The sequence below is a fragment of the Pleuronectes platessa genome, chromosome 13 (assembly GCF_947347685.1).
Source record: "Pleuronectes platessa chromosome 13, fPlePla1.1, whole genome shotgun sequence".
Lineage (NCBI taxonomy): Eukaryota > Metazoa > Chordata > Actinopteri > Pleuronectiformes > Pleuronectidae > Pleuronectes > Pleuronectes platessa.
In genome coordinates, this window is record NC_070638.1 from 15,467,112 (window position 1) to 15,483,507 (window position 16,396).

The following is a 16,396-nucleotide window of genomic DNA, read 5'->3' on the forward strand; positions in this document are numbered from 1 at the left end:
CTGTCTCACGTCTTCCCCCAGACTTCTGCCGCACAGAATGCAATTTTCCCCCGGCCGCATCTGTGATGAGATCCAAATGAAAGATCGTTAATATTTGGTTAAAAAAGAAATGGAGTTGTGTCTGCTATTTTAAATATTGCCATTTTCCCTTTGCGTGCTCACACACCCGCCATCGAGATTCTCCCTCTCACCTCCCAGCACATCAGGGGGATGTAGATGATCACTTTGTTTCTGTTACTGCTCCCTCTCTCTCTCTCTCTCTCTCTCTCTCTCTCTCTCCTCAGTTCTGATGAATGCATGTGTATGTGTTGGTTTGTAAAGCTGTGTAAAAACCTGTCAGGCCTTCAGCAAGATATTCACTCCATGTCTCTTCAGAAGGTCTTTAACTTGGAGACAGTGACAGGAGCACATGAAGCTGCTGTGGTTGCTGTTGTGTCGGAGGAGGTGGAGCGGCTCCATTAGCCGAGCCGCCGACGAGTACGACTGACTGAAGAGATGACAAGTCAATGAGAGACACGTTTATCTATAGATGATAATGATGAACAGGAGGCTGCTGTCAGTTATATTAAATAAATAAATGAGAAAATAAAATTCACTTGGTTTTGTCAAGTTAGAGATGATTGAACATTTCAGAATCATGCGAGATAGATATGAATAAAATACTGCAGAAAAACACAATCCAAATTTTAATTAAATTTTCTGATATGGATTTTTTTCATGCATACATTTGTTTTTACATCATGAATTTCAAGGGTTGCAGTTTGCAACAATGGTATCTCTTCATCGCACATGAATGGTAAATGGTGGAAGTCCAGCAGTGGAGAAAGTATTTGGATTGTTTACTTAATTAATTGACTTGACTTGACTTGACTTGACTTGACTTGACTTGACTTTATACTTAAGTATAAACCCCATTAGCTACAGAATTACAGTAGATATTCTTCTACTGGGGTCCAACACCATACAGTCAAAATACTTAAGTACTAGAGAAGGTCTTGTTTTGTCATTCTTACTTAAGTAAAAGTATGTTAATGTATGTGGATGTCCATTACTTATAATACTAATTAAGGTTAATTTACAATACCCCAGAACTGTAGTGAGGCATGTAGGTAACTTAAATGAAAACAACACTACATATTTGTACGTCATACTTGAGGTAGTTGTACTTAAGTACAACTCACAGGGTAATCATTTGTCTGAGTTGGATCATGGATGACTATAATCTGTTGTTTTAACAGTTGATGTTATGACTGACTTGTTTTCAAAAGTTTTGTTTAAATTTGAATGTGTTTTTCAATCTCTTGGCCCCGCAGCTGAGGTTCAAAACATATAAAAACCATGTCCTGAGGTTTAACTCAGGCAAGGGATCTTTGTTTCAAGTCCATATCTCAATATATGAATAATATGAAAGTGAAGAAATTTACCCCAGAGGACTTTCGAACCTGCCTTATAACCGACCCTTAGAAACAAAAAAACTTTAGAAGATCAATACAGGAGGGAAACATTTCCCCAAAATATATTTTGGAAAAATAACCAAAACCCAAATTAAAAAGTCCCTTATTTAAGACACCTGAAAACCTTCAAAGGAATAAAAGAGTCCTGAGAGGGAAAAAGAAAAAAGTCACTTCTTAGGAAAGTGAGGATTTACTTTTCTGAGTAGTCGTGGCTGTACAACAAACGTTAAACCTAAAAACAAATCAGCACACAATAATTTAATGAAAAAGAAAACATGTAATTTAACAGACACAACCACGGTTTTAATGGAGAATGTGCACCAGCGATAGAAAGGAAACAATGAAGTTGTAAAATGTAATTTGAGAATTAATCAGCATTCATTAGCCCACGGGGCCTTTTCATCTCTCCATCTCTCTCTCTATGGCCTAATGTTCCCTCTCTCATCGAGGCATCATGGGTAGCCCGCTCACTGCTCACCCAAGCGTTGCCCATTTGCCGGATGTCTCGCCAGCTCGCTCTCTAACCAAACTTTACCTCCTACCTGACACTCACCCCCTCCCTCCCTCTGCTCATTAGCATCACATTAGCATTTGATTTGCATGGCGCCGATCTGATTCAGTTGAATCTGCCCGATTTCTCACATCCTTTAGTTTTTGATGTTCGAGCCTGAGTTCAGTTTAGTTCAGTGATTGTCATTGAATGTAAGTTTTTCTGACTTTTATTTTGGAAATTTAGATTTAATCAAAGGTTTTATAGTGTGTTTTTTTGTAGATTTTTCACATACAAACAACGAATGTTTCATTTAACTTTCGATAAGCATTCATAAATGTGTACGATTTTTTAATTATGACACCAGATCATGTTATCAGTGTGACAGAACATGTGCTTTATCGTCAGCGTTTGTTTTCTAGGCAGGGAGGAAACTCCCAGGGGTTGTAAAATATCAGTGGAAGGACAAACCTGCTGTCCTGTACGATAACTGACAATGTCAGTAACCTCCCTTCTCGTGCCGATGAAGCTCGAATGGAGCTGAATTCATTTCAATCTTTTGGCTGGAGAGACGCAGTAATTAGCCAGGTGAGCGGAGCGGGGCGGGGTCACGCTCAGGCAATTAAGAAAGTGACAGCCCATCCAGCACAGTGACAGGCCGCGGCATCAAACCCACACACTCACACACGCAGACATACACGTGTATGCACACAACCGACATCCGTGTTATAACCAGTGTTTATAAAAAAGTTGTCCTAATTACCATTAATGCACTACATACTAACATGTCATACATCCACATCGCAGAAACAGGAAGAGTGGAACAGAAGTGAACAAAAATAAATTAACCACTGATACTCTGATCCACAATGAGCTAGCTAGTACAAGGAGCGGCCGCTTGTCCAGATTTTATGGAAAGAATACCTGTCCGACACATAAAAGTAAATTGTTATTAATTTTACAGTTGAGTATATTGATTTTTGTATATTGTCTTCAAAATCAATATACTTTAATTACGTCATATATACTGCTGACTGTTTACTCACCAAAATACATTGTGGTTATCTCTTGGATCAGACAAATGTGTTGAAACCATTTCCTTTCTAAGGATATATTTTCATATTGTGATCACCTGTAGATCATAACAGTGCGAAACCATATTTGTGTTCTGTTACACACACACACACACACACACACACACACACACACACAGCAGCCCACAGTCATCTCAGGAACACTGTTTGGATGTGATGCGACTCTTTTGCAGTTCAGTGTTAATGTGTTTGTGGCATTAATCAGGAGAAGGGTGCCTTCTCCCTTTGTCTCAATTCTCTTCATTCCCCAGCACCAAACACTGTATGTGTGTGCGCGTGTGTGTGTGTGTGTGTGAGTGCGTGCATGAGTGTGTGCTTGTGTGTGGGCTGGGATATGGCGTCAGGCAGTTATAAATGGCCATCATTTCCCAAACCACTCTGTTCTCCATTGTGGAGCGCATGTCGCCGCGGGGAAGGGAGGTGATGTGTGTGTGAGAGAGTGTGTGTAGGAGGATGTAAGGGTGTGTGAGGGGGTAATAGAGGAAGTGAAGGGGCTGATAGTCCCAGAGGAGAACTGTGACACTAGCGAGTAGCGGAGACACACCTCCAGGTAAACTGGTCTGAGATCAGTTTGAGTAGAAAGAGAGTAATGTCTAAAGATAAAACAGAATACAAACACGACCAAACCTCTAAAGTCAGGACTCTCTTGCTTACAAGTGATTCTTCAGGATTGTAAGTTAATAGAGAAATACAACATCTTTTCCTTTTATTTTAATTTAATACTTACAATTTATCAATTTGATAGTAAATGGTAAATGGTTTTGTATATAGCGCTTTTCTAGTCTTGATGACCCCTCAAAGCACTTTACAGTACAGTTTTACAGTCACCCATTCACACACACATTCATACAGTGCATCTTATCACAGCACTTTGTTATTCTATGGGGGGCCATCCAGGGTTCAGCATCTTGCCCAAGGACACTTCGGCATGCAGATGGGTCAGACTGGGGATCAACCGCCGACTTTCAGGTTGGAGGACGACCACTCCACCCCCCAACCACAGCCGCCCACATGGCAAAATTGTTTGGGCCCAGATCTGACCCACAGAGTCTGTGGGCCAGATCTGGGCCACAAATAAGCCCTAGTAATACAGCATGTCATCCAAAGGTGGCCCGGATTTGTTTCTATTTGGGCCATATTCACCATTTACTACATGGGCCCCTTTACGTTCACATCCAGATTACACCTTGCCTAGAGCACCACGCTTGCCAAAGAAGTCCCACATTTATTAGGGGATATTAAAGACACATTTTCTGTTTTACAAGTGGACGACTTCAGGCTCACATCCTTGACATGGCCACAAGAAGGCCAGAAGTGCCGCATCATTGCCTTAAGTGGCCCACATTTGTATTTGTTTGTACAATAGATGTACACATTATTTTCTTTTGTAATTAGCAGAAACCAACACGTTCCTATAAATGTCTGTGTCATTGTGTTGTGCTTTACATTTTCTAAACTCGCCTGAATGGTTCATTTCAAGTGTTACGCTCTCTGAGGCCACTCATGGTGCCAGCTAAACCTCTGGGATATAATTGTCTTTTGTTTTATTCTTATATCCCTCTTTTCCATCTCACTAGGAACTTTCTCCCGGCTTTGACTCTTATTATAACTCTACTCTGCATCTGCACTCTTTCTTATCACTTAAGAACCATTTGTTAATGGTATTGTGTTTTTCCTTTTGGCAGTCGTAAAGTTAAGGATTTAAAACTGTTAATGACTTCTGGCTCTGCGTTCCCACTGTGAGCTTATAAGATCCTCTTTTCTCTTAAGGTCTTAAAGCAGTTTGGTTACACTGCGAGTCCAACTATTGGGATTAAATTGGTCTATCAAGTGCAACTCTGCGAAAGATAAACACTTGTGGTCAGGTTCATCCAGAGATTTGGATTTATGTCCATGGAAGACATATTTAGAATCGAAGAGCCAATCGAAGCCGAATGGCTTGAAGTTGTTTCCTAGATGCTGCAAAAAAATAGGAATTTTCTTTTGTTCCTTCCTGAGACACTAAATTAAAATGTGTGTTGGCCAACTTTCCTCTTCCATCACTTAAACACATTCACAAACTTAAATAACACTCATAGAGTGCATTCCTCCACCAAGACTCACCATAGTCCACATAATGATATATATCAGTTCCTTTAATGTACTTTCACTTATTCGATTCCATGAATTATTTTCTGGGAAATTGGAGAAAATCTTTAAATATATCGCAATGCTAAAGAAAGTGAATAGAGGATCCTGGATCTGTCCCCTATGATCCTGATCCACACCTAAATCTAATGATTTCTTCCCTGAGCAAAATCCTTTTACCAACTTTCCTATGATCCAGAAGTTTTGGTGTAATGCTGCTTAACTAACAGACACACAAACTAACAGACAAACGAACTAACAGACAAACAAACTAACGGACAAATAAACGAAATGGCAATGAAAACGTTCCCTCGTTGGCGTGGTAACAATCCAATCCCACTGTGATTCGTCCTCATGATCTCAGAGCCTCTCCGGACCAGCGTCCCACGGACAGCTCATGATGTGACCACTATCTACCTTCTTGTTCTCGGATATATTACAAACCACAAACACTCCATCTTTCCCTCTCCACTCCAAAATGAGGTGAGAAATTAAATGGCTAAAACAGCAGGGGACACTGTGACTGTGTGTGTGTGTGGGCGTTTACACCTGCTTCAATAAATTACAAATGTCTTCCACTTATAGGCCCTTTTCATCCAGGACCTGATATGGTTTTGGTATAAAGGACGAGTGAGAGAAAGCGAGAGGGCCGGTTACGCAGGGGAAACGCTCTGTGTTTGACAGGAGGCCTTTTTAAATCCCACACTCATCCATCATAAGTGGCACTGGTGCACTCTGAAGGCCTGATAATAGCCTTTTGCATTTTCACACCACGCTTTCCCTTCTGTATTTGATAGGAGGGAGAGAGCGGGAGAAAAGGATGAGGAGGGTGCGACGAGGGGGGACACATATACATAGTAGCTTCATTCATTCTCTCTCTCTCTCTCTCTCTCTCTTTTTTACACCCCCAACGCCTCATCATCCCACTCTCGCTCCTTCAAGGCTGCTTCTCTTCTCTTCCCATCCACATTTTGGGAAAATCACTCTCTGAATTGGAAAAGGGACCCTGGGGCCACCAGCGCAGGGTCCATGTTTCCTCTTCCCTCCACCCCCCCTACATCTTTGGATAATTGACTCCCGTTGCCTGATAATTCATCGCGTGCATATGCCAGCTAATTCATCAGAAGAAGAGAAGCTGCCGACCTCACAACCTTGCATGCCCCAGCACCCCGCACGGCCTAGAAAACACAATCACACACACCCACACACCCCTCATATCTCCACACCTCAACCTCACACTCGCATATATGCATACACACATATAAAACACACACACACACAACGTCCATGATCGAATTGTCCCTCTCCTCCACCCCCTCCACCCGCCCCAGAAGAGCCAGGAGCTCGGAATGAGAGGAGGGAACAAGCGGCAAGTTAGCGGATGAAAAACCTGAGATGATAGATGGTGCACATTGTGGCATTATGAATGAATTATACCTCCCAAATACCTTGAGCAGTGCAGACTTGTCAGCCTGTATCTATACTAATCTGGGAGAAAATATAGCTGCTTCCACATTAAAGCGGGCCGACAAAGAAGGGGCAGCAGAATTAATTGAGCAATCAGGCCATTAAAGGGAAACATCACACCAAGTCCTGTTTCTGATGTAGCAACATTTATCACTGCTCACCGCGATTCTGCTTCCATCCCCCCCCCACCCCCCCCCCCCACCCCACCCACCCCACCCCACCCCATCTCCTCTCTCTAATGTGGCTCAATCTTCAAACAGATTAGGATTATTGTGACAAGACAAAGGTATCTTTTGTCTCTTTCCATAGCGGTGTCAGTGCCTGCCGCATTTATCACGGTTGTCACACAGTCTTAAGGCTTTCAGCTCACACACCTTGTCCCATTTTTCTCCCAGCGGTGGGTCCATGTTAAATTTGCAAAGAAAAGTACATTATGGGGAGAAGGTCCCCTGAGAAATTATAGGCCGGACTGTCAGATAAACGAGTATTTGTTAGCATTTATTTTTACCCCCCTGTTGAGTTCAGGCCCGTGTTTATCAGGTGACTCTTGACAAAATGTGATTGCGATTTTTCATCCACAAAGTCGCTTCCTGGCAGCTTTCCTGGCGATGATGTTTGGATTGTAGGCGCTCAGTGATATTTGAGATGGTGAAGGTCGAGAGACAGATAAAGAGAAAACAACAGTGAGATGGAGAAAATGTACTGTGAGGACAGATAAACAGCTCAAGAAATACAGTGATTTCAACTTTGTGCAGTGAAATCCATTTAATCTATCCATCTATCCATCTATCCATCTATCTATCTATCTATCTATCTAACTTAAGATTAATAAGGATTTTTGCAGAATTATTCAGACCATAATAAACATTTAATATTATTATTATTGTTGTTGTTATTTTTATTATTACCCTCATACATCTCATTTCTAAATAGCATTACGTTATTTGTTTACAGTGCACTGTTAAGCTTGCTGTATTTTTACAGTTAAACACCATAAAGTTCATAGTAAAAAATACCATAAAACATCTTTAAAATTAGTTACCATAAGTAAAGCAAAGCATTATGGGTATAGTGCAGGATTCAATATGTCATTCACCTGTCATCACAGCTCCTTCATAGAGCACATCAGGCTGCTCCGTGAACATCTGGCACCTTGGTTAACATCTGGCTCCTTCCTGTCGGCAGTTTAGACACCATGTATGAAATGAAAGGAGTTCTACACAAGCTGGTGTTTTATCCCCCAGTGTGAGCAGCATGTACTTATCGCCCCACTCTAATCAGTGACACGGCCTTTGTTTGGACCTTCTGTCACTTCTAACTTAACAGTCCGTTTGAGAATTAACGCAGATAACACCGAAATCAATTCATATCAAAACACAATGAAATATAGAAATGTGTGACGCACCTAGTAACACCTGTTCCTCCGTGAAGCCTCATGGTTAAATGGACCAGAAACGAGACTCAGTGATCTAACAACTGACATCTACCCCCCTCTGGTGGACAGATGAGAGAAATGTACTGAGCGAAACAAGGCGAGAGATGTTGTGCTCACATGTTTAACCTCAACATTGTCTAGTTGCATGAACATACACACACACACACGATGTAAAAACCAACAGTTTGACCACATACCACAGTCAAATACACTATATTTTCAATAGTCAGTTAGATTATTACAAATATTTAAATAATAATCACTTCAGGGGCATCGATAGAGTCAGATGTAAAACACATGTGCATTAAATGATGTGTGCATTTTACAACAATAAATCATACAGAATGTGTTGAATTTGTGCTAAATATTCACCAAACTCACATCATCCTAGTAAAACATGCAGTCATATGCATTTGTAACCATCATTAGAAGAGATGCTCCGGTTCTTTGTAGGAGGAACTGTCACCCAGCAGAGCAGTGCAGGAGTCCTGCTCAGCCGTCTTGTTATAGAGGTAAAGATCAGCAATGTTTGATCCAGCACCTAAACAGTTGTAATCTTATAAAACATAGTCTGGGATGATGGAGATTCATCAGCTGCTTCTACACTGCCGTAATGGCCTGTTCTTTAACACTAACAAAAAAGACTGTTTAACCTTTTCAACTTGTTGTCATAGTGGAAAATAATATATGCTGCGAATTTGCTTTTGCAGCATCTTTGTGTTGTGTCAATAACAAGGCATCCTCCAAATCAAGGCACTCTAGGTTTCTTTAGTTGACTCTGTCCTCTCTCATGAGTTCCCTCTCTGGTCTGACTCCAGGAGGGGGCATCATTTCCCTATTCAGAGGTACTGCAGCTCCTACGTAGTCATTTCCTTCAAGCTCTTGCGAATAGCCCTGACCCCTGGGACCAGTTTGCCTTGAGAGACCCAACCAGGTACCCAACTGTCCCTCCTCCAAACAGCACAGCTCCCAATGAAGGACAAACAAACCCCTCCACCACTTTCAGGTGGCACCTCTCTGATTGGTTTTTGCAGCTCAAGGATGTAATAACACTGGCTCTCACTTATTTGTTATCTCTGTTTTCGCCTCCATCAATTCCTGAGTGGCTCTGTGGCTGCTAATTAAGTCAACTATATGTTCCCCAGCTAGTTGTCTGGCTGTTGTTTGGTGCTGGCCAGTGTAAAGCTGCGTTTTACACCTCTTTATCCGGAAAAGACGCTGGGGAGAATGGTTAGATGCTGTAAAATCAATCAATGATATCAAAGATGCTAAGATGTATTACAGATCACAAGCTTCTCTTATCAAATTTGTAATAGTAATTATTTTAACAGTAATGTTCTATTACTGTTTTGTATTGGGTGCTACACACCTGCTGTGTATTCTGCTCCCTGACTGAATCTAATATTGATCATGACTGCACCCACCAGGGGGCAGCACAACAGTCCTTATAACTAACTGTCTTCTCTCTGTAAAAGAGTGATATTACTTCACCTCTCTGAAACTGATTCATCATTTAAGGCAGTTGTATGCTTTTACTTTTAACTTTAGCATTATAAAAACCAAATAATTATAACCATCAACAAAAGGATTCAGATGATTAAATAAGAATATAAGTACTTATTGTAAGTCGCTTTGGATAAAAGCGTCAGCTAAATGAAATGTAATGTAAAGTAATTGATAACAGCAAGCTTTTCTCATGTTCATCATCTAGGTGTAACTTTACAGTGTCATGCATATAAAGAATCCAGTAAAAATTTACTCTGACAGTGACCAGAAAACAAAATTAAAACCCAACAATGAGAAGTGCTGCTTCACATACTCAGGAAGTACATGCATGCAACATGTCAGCGACGTCACATCGACAGCTTGAAAGGTTTCCTTGAAAAACAAAGTTGTGTGAAATACGTTGCTCCTGCACAACAACTAGATTTGTTCACCAGTGTGGGGCAACTGATTTCTACCTACTTTATTAATGTGCCGTGTCGTAGAGCAAAATCCCATAAGACCAGTTAAGAAGATAATTGTAGCACAGGTCTGCAGTCGTTGTTAGACTTGTCATCTGGATACAGACACAAAGTAAATACACTCAAATACCTACACAACAGACACTGTACCCTCACTCTAGTTACAGACCCTAAAATGCAGGTTTGTATTAATTGAGCACTTCATTATCTCCTTACTTTATTTTTCACTATTACTGTCTAAATACATATGTCATCTTTAAGAAGATTCATGTTTCACAATGGTGTTGATTTAGAAAGAGTTCATTCTATGTTAAAGTTATTTAAAACTTTGTCACTTCTGCACTTGCCTTCTGCGGCTGAGACACCTGAATTCCCCGGGCATGGGATCGAAACTAGCACAGGCCCTCATGGCACCCATGTGACTGCCCGCCCCCTCTGCACCAGTGGAGGACAGTAACTGAGTACATGTCCTCCAGTACTATACTAAGGTGCAATATGTGAAACGTCTATGCTGCAGTTTGCCCCAATTTCATGCTTCTTTATACCTCCACTCCACTTCATTTAATAGGGACTCAATATGTGCAACAGTTACTTTGCAGATTAATATTTTACATTGGTTCAGATTATATGAAATAAGAATCATAAAGTAGCTAATATAACTCCACCTTAGTGTGTCATATTAAAATACTGCTTATGGGTTGAGGAGTAATGATTAGAGCTGGGCAATTAGGCCAAAAATAACATCAAGATAAAAATGCTCATATCTGTCCATATCGATAAATGTCACATTATTATTTATTTTAAGTCTAAAGACACATTTTTGCTCGTGGGGGGAGGTTGTGGTTTTAAACTCTTCTTTATGAGCAGAGAATGACAAACACTTGATAAACAGCAAAACATTTTACAAATCAATTATGTGTTACACCTCCTCACTGTGCTTATACAATGCAGATGCATCATATCAACATATAGGGGACTTTTATATTGCTAAAGAAGAAAATATTAATTAATATTGTTTTATTGCCCAGCTTGAAGGATAAAAATCCAATATTATATGAATAAAATTAGGAGGCCATTCTGCTCAACAAGTGCTGTTACTTTTTTAACTGGAGTGAACATTAATAACACAAAGGGGTGTTGTATTAAGTTGACTCTTTGTATTCAGATGTAAACCTTGATTAAAACAACAGTGAATAAAATGGAGGAGAGTGTGTTCAGTGTGAAATGAACGACCGTTAGTTTCCAGTAAGAATGTTTCAGGTGTGTTACCACAGACTGTACGTCAGTGTCCTTCCTGTAGTTTGACATTTGGCCCCACACGGCAGGTTTTCTCACGCTCAGCAGTGGACCAATCAAGGTCAAGCATTTCCCAGAGCAGCGTCCCGTTGCCAGGCAGTTGTCCAGGAAGCCGAGTTCGTCCTGTCCTGCAGTGAAGGTGAGTTCTGTCACGTCCCTCAGTCATTCCTTATTAAATACTCTATTATTACACATCCACTCACTGTGGGCGACATCTTTAAACCGTGTCATGTTGCATGTTCGATTCCAGCGTGTTGTTTCCCTGCAGAGAGAAGAAACAGCTGCAGCTACATTAGATGGGTTTATTTATGTGCAGGGTTTGTGGGGTATTAAAAGTTAAGTGAAGTCCAGTTGAACATGAAGTGTGTCACAGTCAGGCTGAGGCTTCACGTGAATCCAGATGTTAGAGGGCAGCAGCGAGCTGCAGTTACGGTAATCCACCCCCTGGAGACTGCGCGGACACGCTCACTACCGCGTTTCTGTCCAATCCCTTTGCAGAGCTCCTCGACCTCATTAGCATAGCACCAATCAGCGGACGCATGCAGATGAGTTGCCGGGTGTCATTGTCCTGGACCGTTTTAATGTGAACTTTCCAGATTTATCTCTCAGTTGCAGCTCAGCGTCAAAGATAACGAAGTGCGTCAAGCGGAGGAGATAACACGCGGCGGACAAGAAGCCAGTGACTGAGCTCTGAGCCGGAGTTTATGTACAACATGACATTTGAGGAGCTAAACGGAGATTATTCTCAAGAAAGGTAAATATACGGTTTATGAGTCATGTGGTCGTTGACGCGTGTGTAAGTGTGTCCGTGTGCAGCGAACGTTACAAGGACTCGTGCACGACGGAGGCGATGTCAATATGTTTTCTGGTGTACAGACCAACTCGCGGCTGAAGGTGGATGAGTTAGCTTAAAGTTTGACGGGCTAACTCCCTGCTGGACTCCCGGGGTTAGCCAACACACAGCGCTGCGGGCGAAGCGAGCAAAAAAGTGTCCGAAAACAACATGGCAGCTTCTAAAGCGAACATTTCCACTTTAACACAGCTGTTAACGCGAGTTTAACCCCAAACGGTAAATGTCCGGTTGTTGTTTTCTAACGTGGGGAAGCTCGGACACATCTGGCAGCTGTGGCCGAAGCGACAGCCGGCGCCGGGTGCTAATTAGCCGGTTGTCCGGCTCGTGACATGAGTCCCGGGAAACGGACGCTTGAAAGTTATTTTTCGCTGTTGCCGATGTTAACTTTCTCTCGTGTCCGTGTTGCAGAATGGACACAGTGGCGAAGGCTTTGGAAGAAGTCCTGAGCTCGGCTTTGCCGCAGGGCTGCATCACGGTCGGTGTGTACGAGGCGGCCAAGTCTCTCAACGTGTAAGTACCTCAATGGTGTATTAATAACATGACAGATGCTACTATAAAATATAAATACTTGCAATATATATATATACATATAAATATGTGCATGTTTGTCTGAGTTACGACAGGATATGTGATTTTATTACTTATTACTTATGCACGGTATGTGGAGTTAAGTGTAGGCTTGTAGTTAATGAGTTACAATTGTTGACTATTTGCACAGCCTCCAGAAAAAGACACTTTCACCCATGCACAATATGTTTGGTTATGGTTTAAGTAATGTATTTACTCACTACTGCTACTCACTGACTGTTTTCTTGCCCTGCATTTGTACTTGATGCATACATGTCCTTCAAGATCCTTAAAGTATCTATTTTTCCTTCCCTCCTCAGAGACCCTGACAATGTGGTTCTGTGCATCCTGGCTACCGACGACGAGGACGTGAAAGATGTGGCCCTGCAGATCCACTTCACCCTCATCCAGGCTTTTTGCTGTGAGAACAACATCAACATCCTCAGAGTCAACACCACCCGGCGCCTGGCCGAGATCCTGGGAGAGGGAGCTGGTGGGAAACAGACCGGAGGGGAACCCATGGATCTCCACTGCGTCCTGGTCACTGTAAGTGTCTTTTTGATCAAGCGATATGTTTGAGTAGCTACAGGACATGTTGTGATTTTACACATAATGAGGAGGTTTGTGCATGTGAGTGAAACTCTTAATTCAAGGGTGGACTAGTCAGTACTTGTTCCTGTGTATTTAGTAAACATGTGCACGACTCCTCCCTCATATGTCTCCTGAGGACTTTCTGTAGGAGGAGATACCTTGTCTGTGCACACAGAGGTTATTTGGAAATCAGTGCAGTGGAAACCATACAAATGCATTTCAATAATTCCTCCTCTGTTTATTCTTATTCTCAGAGCCCACACTCGACGTCGTGGAAGGACCCCGCTTTGAGTAAAGTGAACCGCTTCTGCAGAGAGAGCCGCTGCATGGACCAGTGGGTACCAATCATCAACCTGCCTGAGCGATGAAAGACCAGCCACACAAACCTTTGAAAGGACATGTACTTCACCAGCACAGGGAAAATGGTGTGAACCCTGTTGGACATCGTGCCACCCAGAGATCAAATTCCAAAGCACTGCTGATGGGGAAAGAAAATATTGGGGAGGAAATAAAAGACCCTGCTGTCTACATGGGATGTATTTAAAAGAAGAAGAAGAGGGCCGCTGGATGGACTTCCACTTTGGATAGGACAGTTTGAAGTTCCGTCTGTCAGCCTTTGAGATGGCGAGATTTGAAAAAAATAAAATGAAAGCCTGTGTGCTTTTTAATGTGAAGCTGGACACTGTGCAGAAGGAGCATACCATATGTTTGTTTGGTAAAGCCTCTGTTACCAGTCAGAGCAGTGAGGAGAAACTAGAACATGGAGCTGTTGAGTGGACCAAGGCCTCGGCCTCTCTCTGCAGAAACAAAGCACTTGTTGAAACACTGGACCTTTTTGCAATATCACTTATTTGATTTCAATTGTTCATGTTGACGTTGCTATTGTCATAATTTAAAAAGGGAAGGGCTACACATCCAGTGAAGACACTCTGTGTATTTGGTGTTTCCTTTGCCAGCTGGTTTTCTGCCAAAAGTAAAATAGTTCTTTTGTTACAATTCTAAGTTATTTCTAATGATATTTAAGTGTATTTATGTTTCATTTTTTTACATAAACTATTTGCAAGAATCTGAATACAAAACATACACACATATGTATTGCTGTCAATAAAAAGTATTTTTGGAGTCAGACCTATATGTGTTTTCTTCTTTTTGTCCAATTCTGGAAATTTTAGCAGAGCCGAGCTGTATTCTGACCTTTAGCAGTTGTAAAAGAGGAGTCACGTGCAGATCACAGGGGTCATGTTGGCCTCTGTGGCCTCGGTGCCATCTCTGAGCTGAAGAGAACAATAATCCTCACCCTGCACAAGCTTCTGCCTCGGTCAGCAGGAACAGGTTCATTCATCCACACAGGTTCTCTTTTCACCAATTCTCAGTGATTTGCAGGAGAGTTTAGTGTTCATTTTCACCAGCTGACTTCCTGGGGGGGGGGGAGAGGCATGTGACAATTGGACACATGCTGCATAGTTAAATAGGGAATATGGATTTTGATTAACTAAATGTCACATAATGCAATACAAAGAAATGTCACATTAGAAAGGTTTAGAGTGTTCAATTCAGTGCGTGAGGTTACATGAGGTGTTTCCATGCTAGTTGTTGCTAACGCCCTCTGCACTCGGGACCAGAGTATGTGGTGTAGCTTACAGCAAAACACATGACTGGAACAACTTGGAAAAATATTTTATAACGAGGGCATTGGCACGCGATGCAATCTTGTGCAAGACGGTTAGACCCCTCCCCCTCCCTCCTCTTCCAACTGTGTCCCACACACAGGTGATCTCTGCAGAGTGGAATGTCAGTGATGTCACCGGGTTGAATCGAGGCGGGCAATCCCCTCTGAAAGTGCAGCGTCATGATCACGGGAAGAGAGGAGGCAAAGGCTGACCTTGGGTTGCACAACCCAGATCAGCTTCTCATGTGAGATAGACCATGTGATTATATTTCATAATGCTCAATCTAATGAGCCATGACATCTTCTCAGTGGCAAAAAGAAAGATAACAACTATTTTGCATTCATCTACTTATTTCTAACGTGCCCTTATTGTCACATGGTTTCTGGGAAATAGTCCGGAAAGTTTTTCCAGCACATGCTTTTTTCTCCAGGTGCTGCTGAACCAGAAAACCGAAAACCGTTTTCCTGAAATACAAGACAAGCAGGTAAAGAAATGGAAGGTTGGATGAAACTCAAAGTGCCATAACATCTATAGCATATTCAATATCACTAGTACATATGAGGTCAACAAGTTTCCCTTCACAGAACACACTAATTCATTCGTGTAACTCCAGACCTTTAAGGACATACAGTAAGTTAAATAAACAGGAACACATAATGGCACAATTGAAATACATTCAAACCCTCATTCCTAACCAGAGTCTGCTCAGGTTTCACTGTGCACTGTGTGAAAGGTTGTCTGACTCTATAGTGTTGTAATCTGCCATTGTTGTGATCGGAGGGAAAAGGTTATTTAAAGATTGGCGTCAGGCTGATGTCAGCGCTTTGAAGCCACTTTGACCTTCCAGCGAAGAGTCTGAGGTCTGCGTGACGCCATCAGCGCCTGCCGGCTGGTTGTATCGTGGGTCAAAGGTCGGGAGCAGTGTAATTTAGGGAGAAGAATTCCAAGATCGGATTAGTCATGATGCACTTTATATCGTCATATACGCTTCAACATGACGTATAATGTATACAGCATTGTATCATACTGGCTCATTGTGACTCAGATTAATACAGAGCTCAGTGCATTGTGGGAGGGAGAAGGTATATATCAGGTTAAGATAACACTATTGCAGAATTGTGAGAAAATCCAGCATGAAATACAGTCTCACATGGAGCTCGCACAGACACTGTCCCACACAATGGTGCTGCAATAAATCCCTCATGGGGATTATAGAAATACACTCTATTTTAAGGAGGAATTTCCTGTTTGCAGATAATAGCTGAAAGAGCACAGAAGTATTCAGATCCTTAACTGGAGTAAATGTGGCAATAGTATATATGAAATACTTATATACTTAAATACACATATTACCTGACTTGTGCAGCAGTCAGTGGTGGAGGAAGTAC

At 41.9% G+C, this 16,396-nt stretch overlaps 1 protein-coding gene across 1 annotated transcript; it reads left to right on the forward strand.

The window, feature by feature from the left end:
* Positions 1-11,911: 11,911 nt before the first annotated feature.
* gadd45aa (growth arrest and DNA-damage-inducible, alpha, a) lies at positions 11,912-14,466 on the forward strand. The gene is made up of 4 exons (XM_053437686.1): positions 11,912-12,081; positions 12,589-12,690; positions 13,068-13,293; positions 13,593-14,466. Exons 1-4 carry the CDS (start codon positions 12,032-12,034, stop codon positions 13,704-13,706), a joined length of 492 nt encoding a protein of 163 aa, XP_053293661.1. The 5' UTR covers positions 11,912-12,031; the 3' UTR covers positions 13,707-14,466.
* The last annotated feature ends 1,930 nt before the right edge of the window (positions 14,467-16,396 follow it).

Excerpts from the sequence above, each read along its gene's own strand:
- gadd45aa (XM_053437686.1), top strand. The coding sequence starts at position 12,032 with ATGTACAACATGACATTTGAGGAGCTAAACGGAGATTATTCTCAAGAA. Across the intron at positions 12,082-12,588 it reads GGAGATTATTCTCAAGAAAG|AATGGACACAGTGGCGAAGG; the intron begins GTAAATATACGG and ends TCCGTGTTGCAG. Across the intron at positions 12,691-13,067 it reads GCGGCCAAGTCTCTCAACGT|AGACCCTGACAATGTGGTTC; the intron begins GTAAGTACCTCA and ends TTCCCTCCTCAG.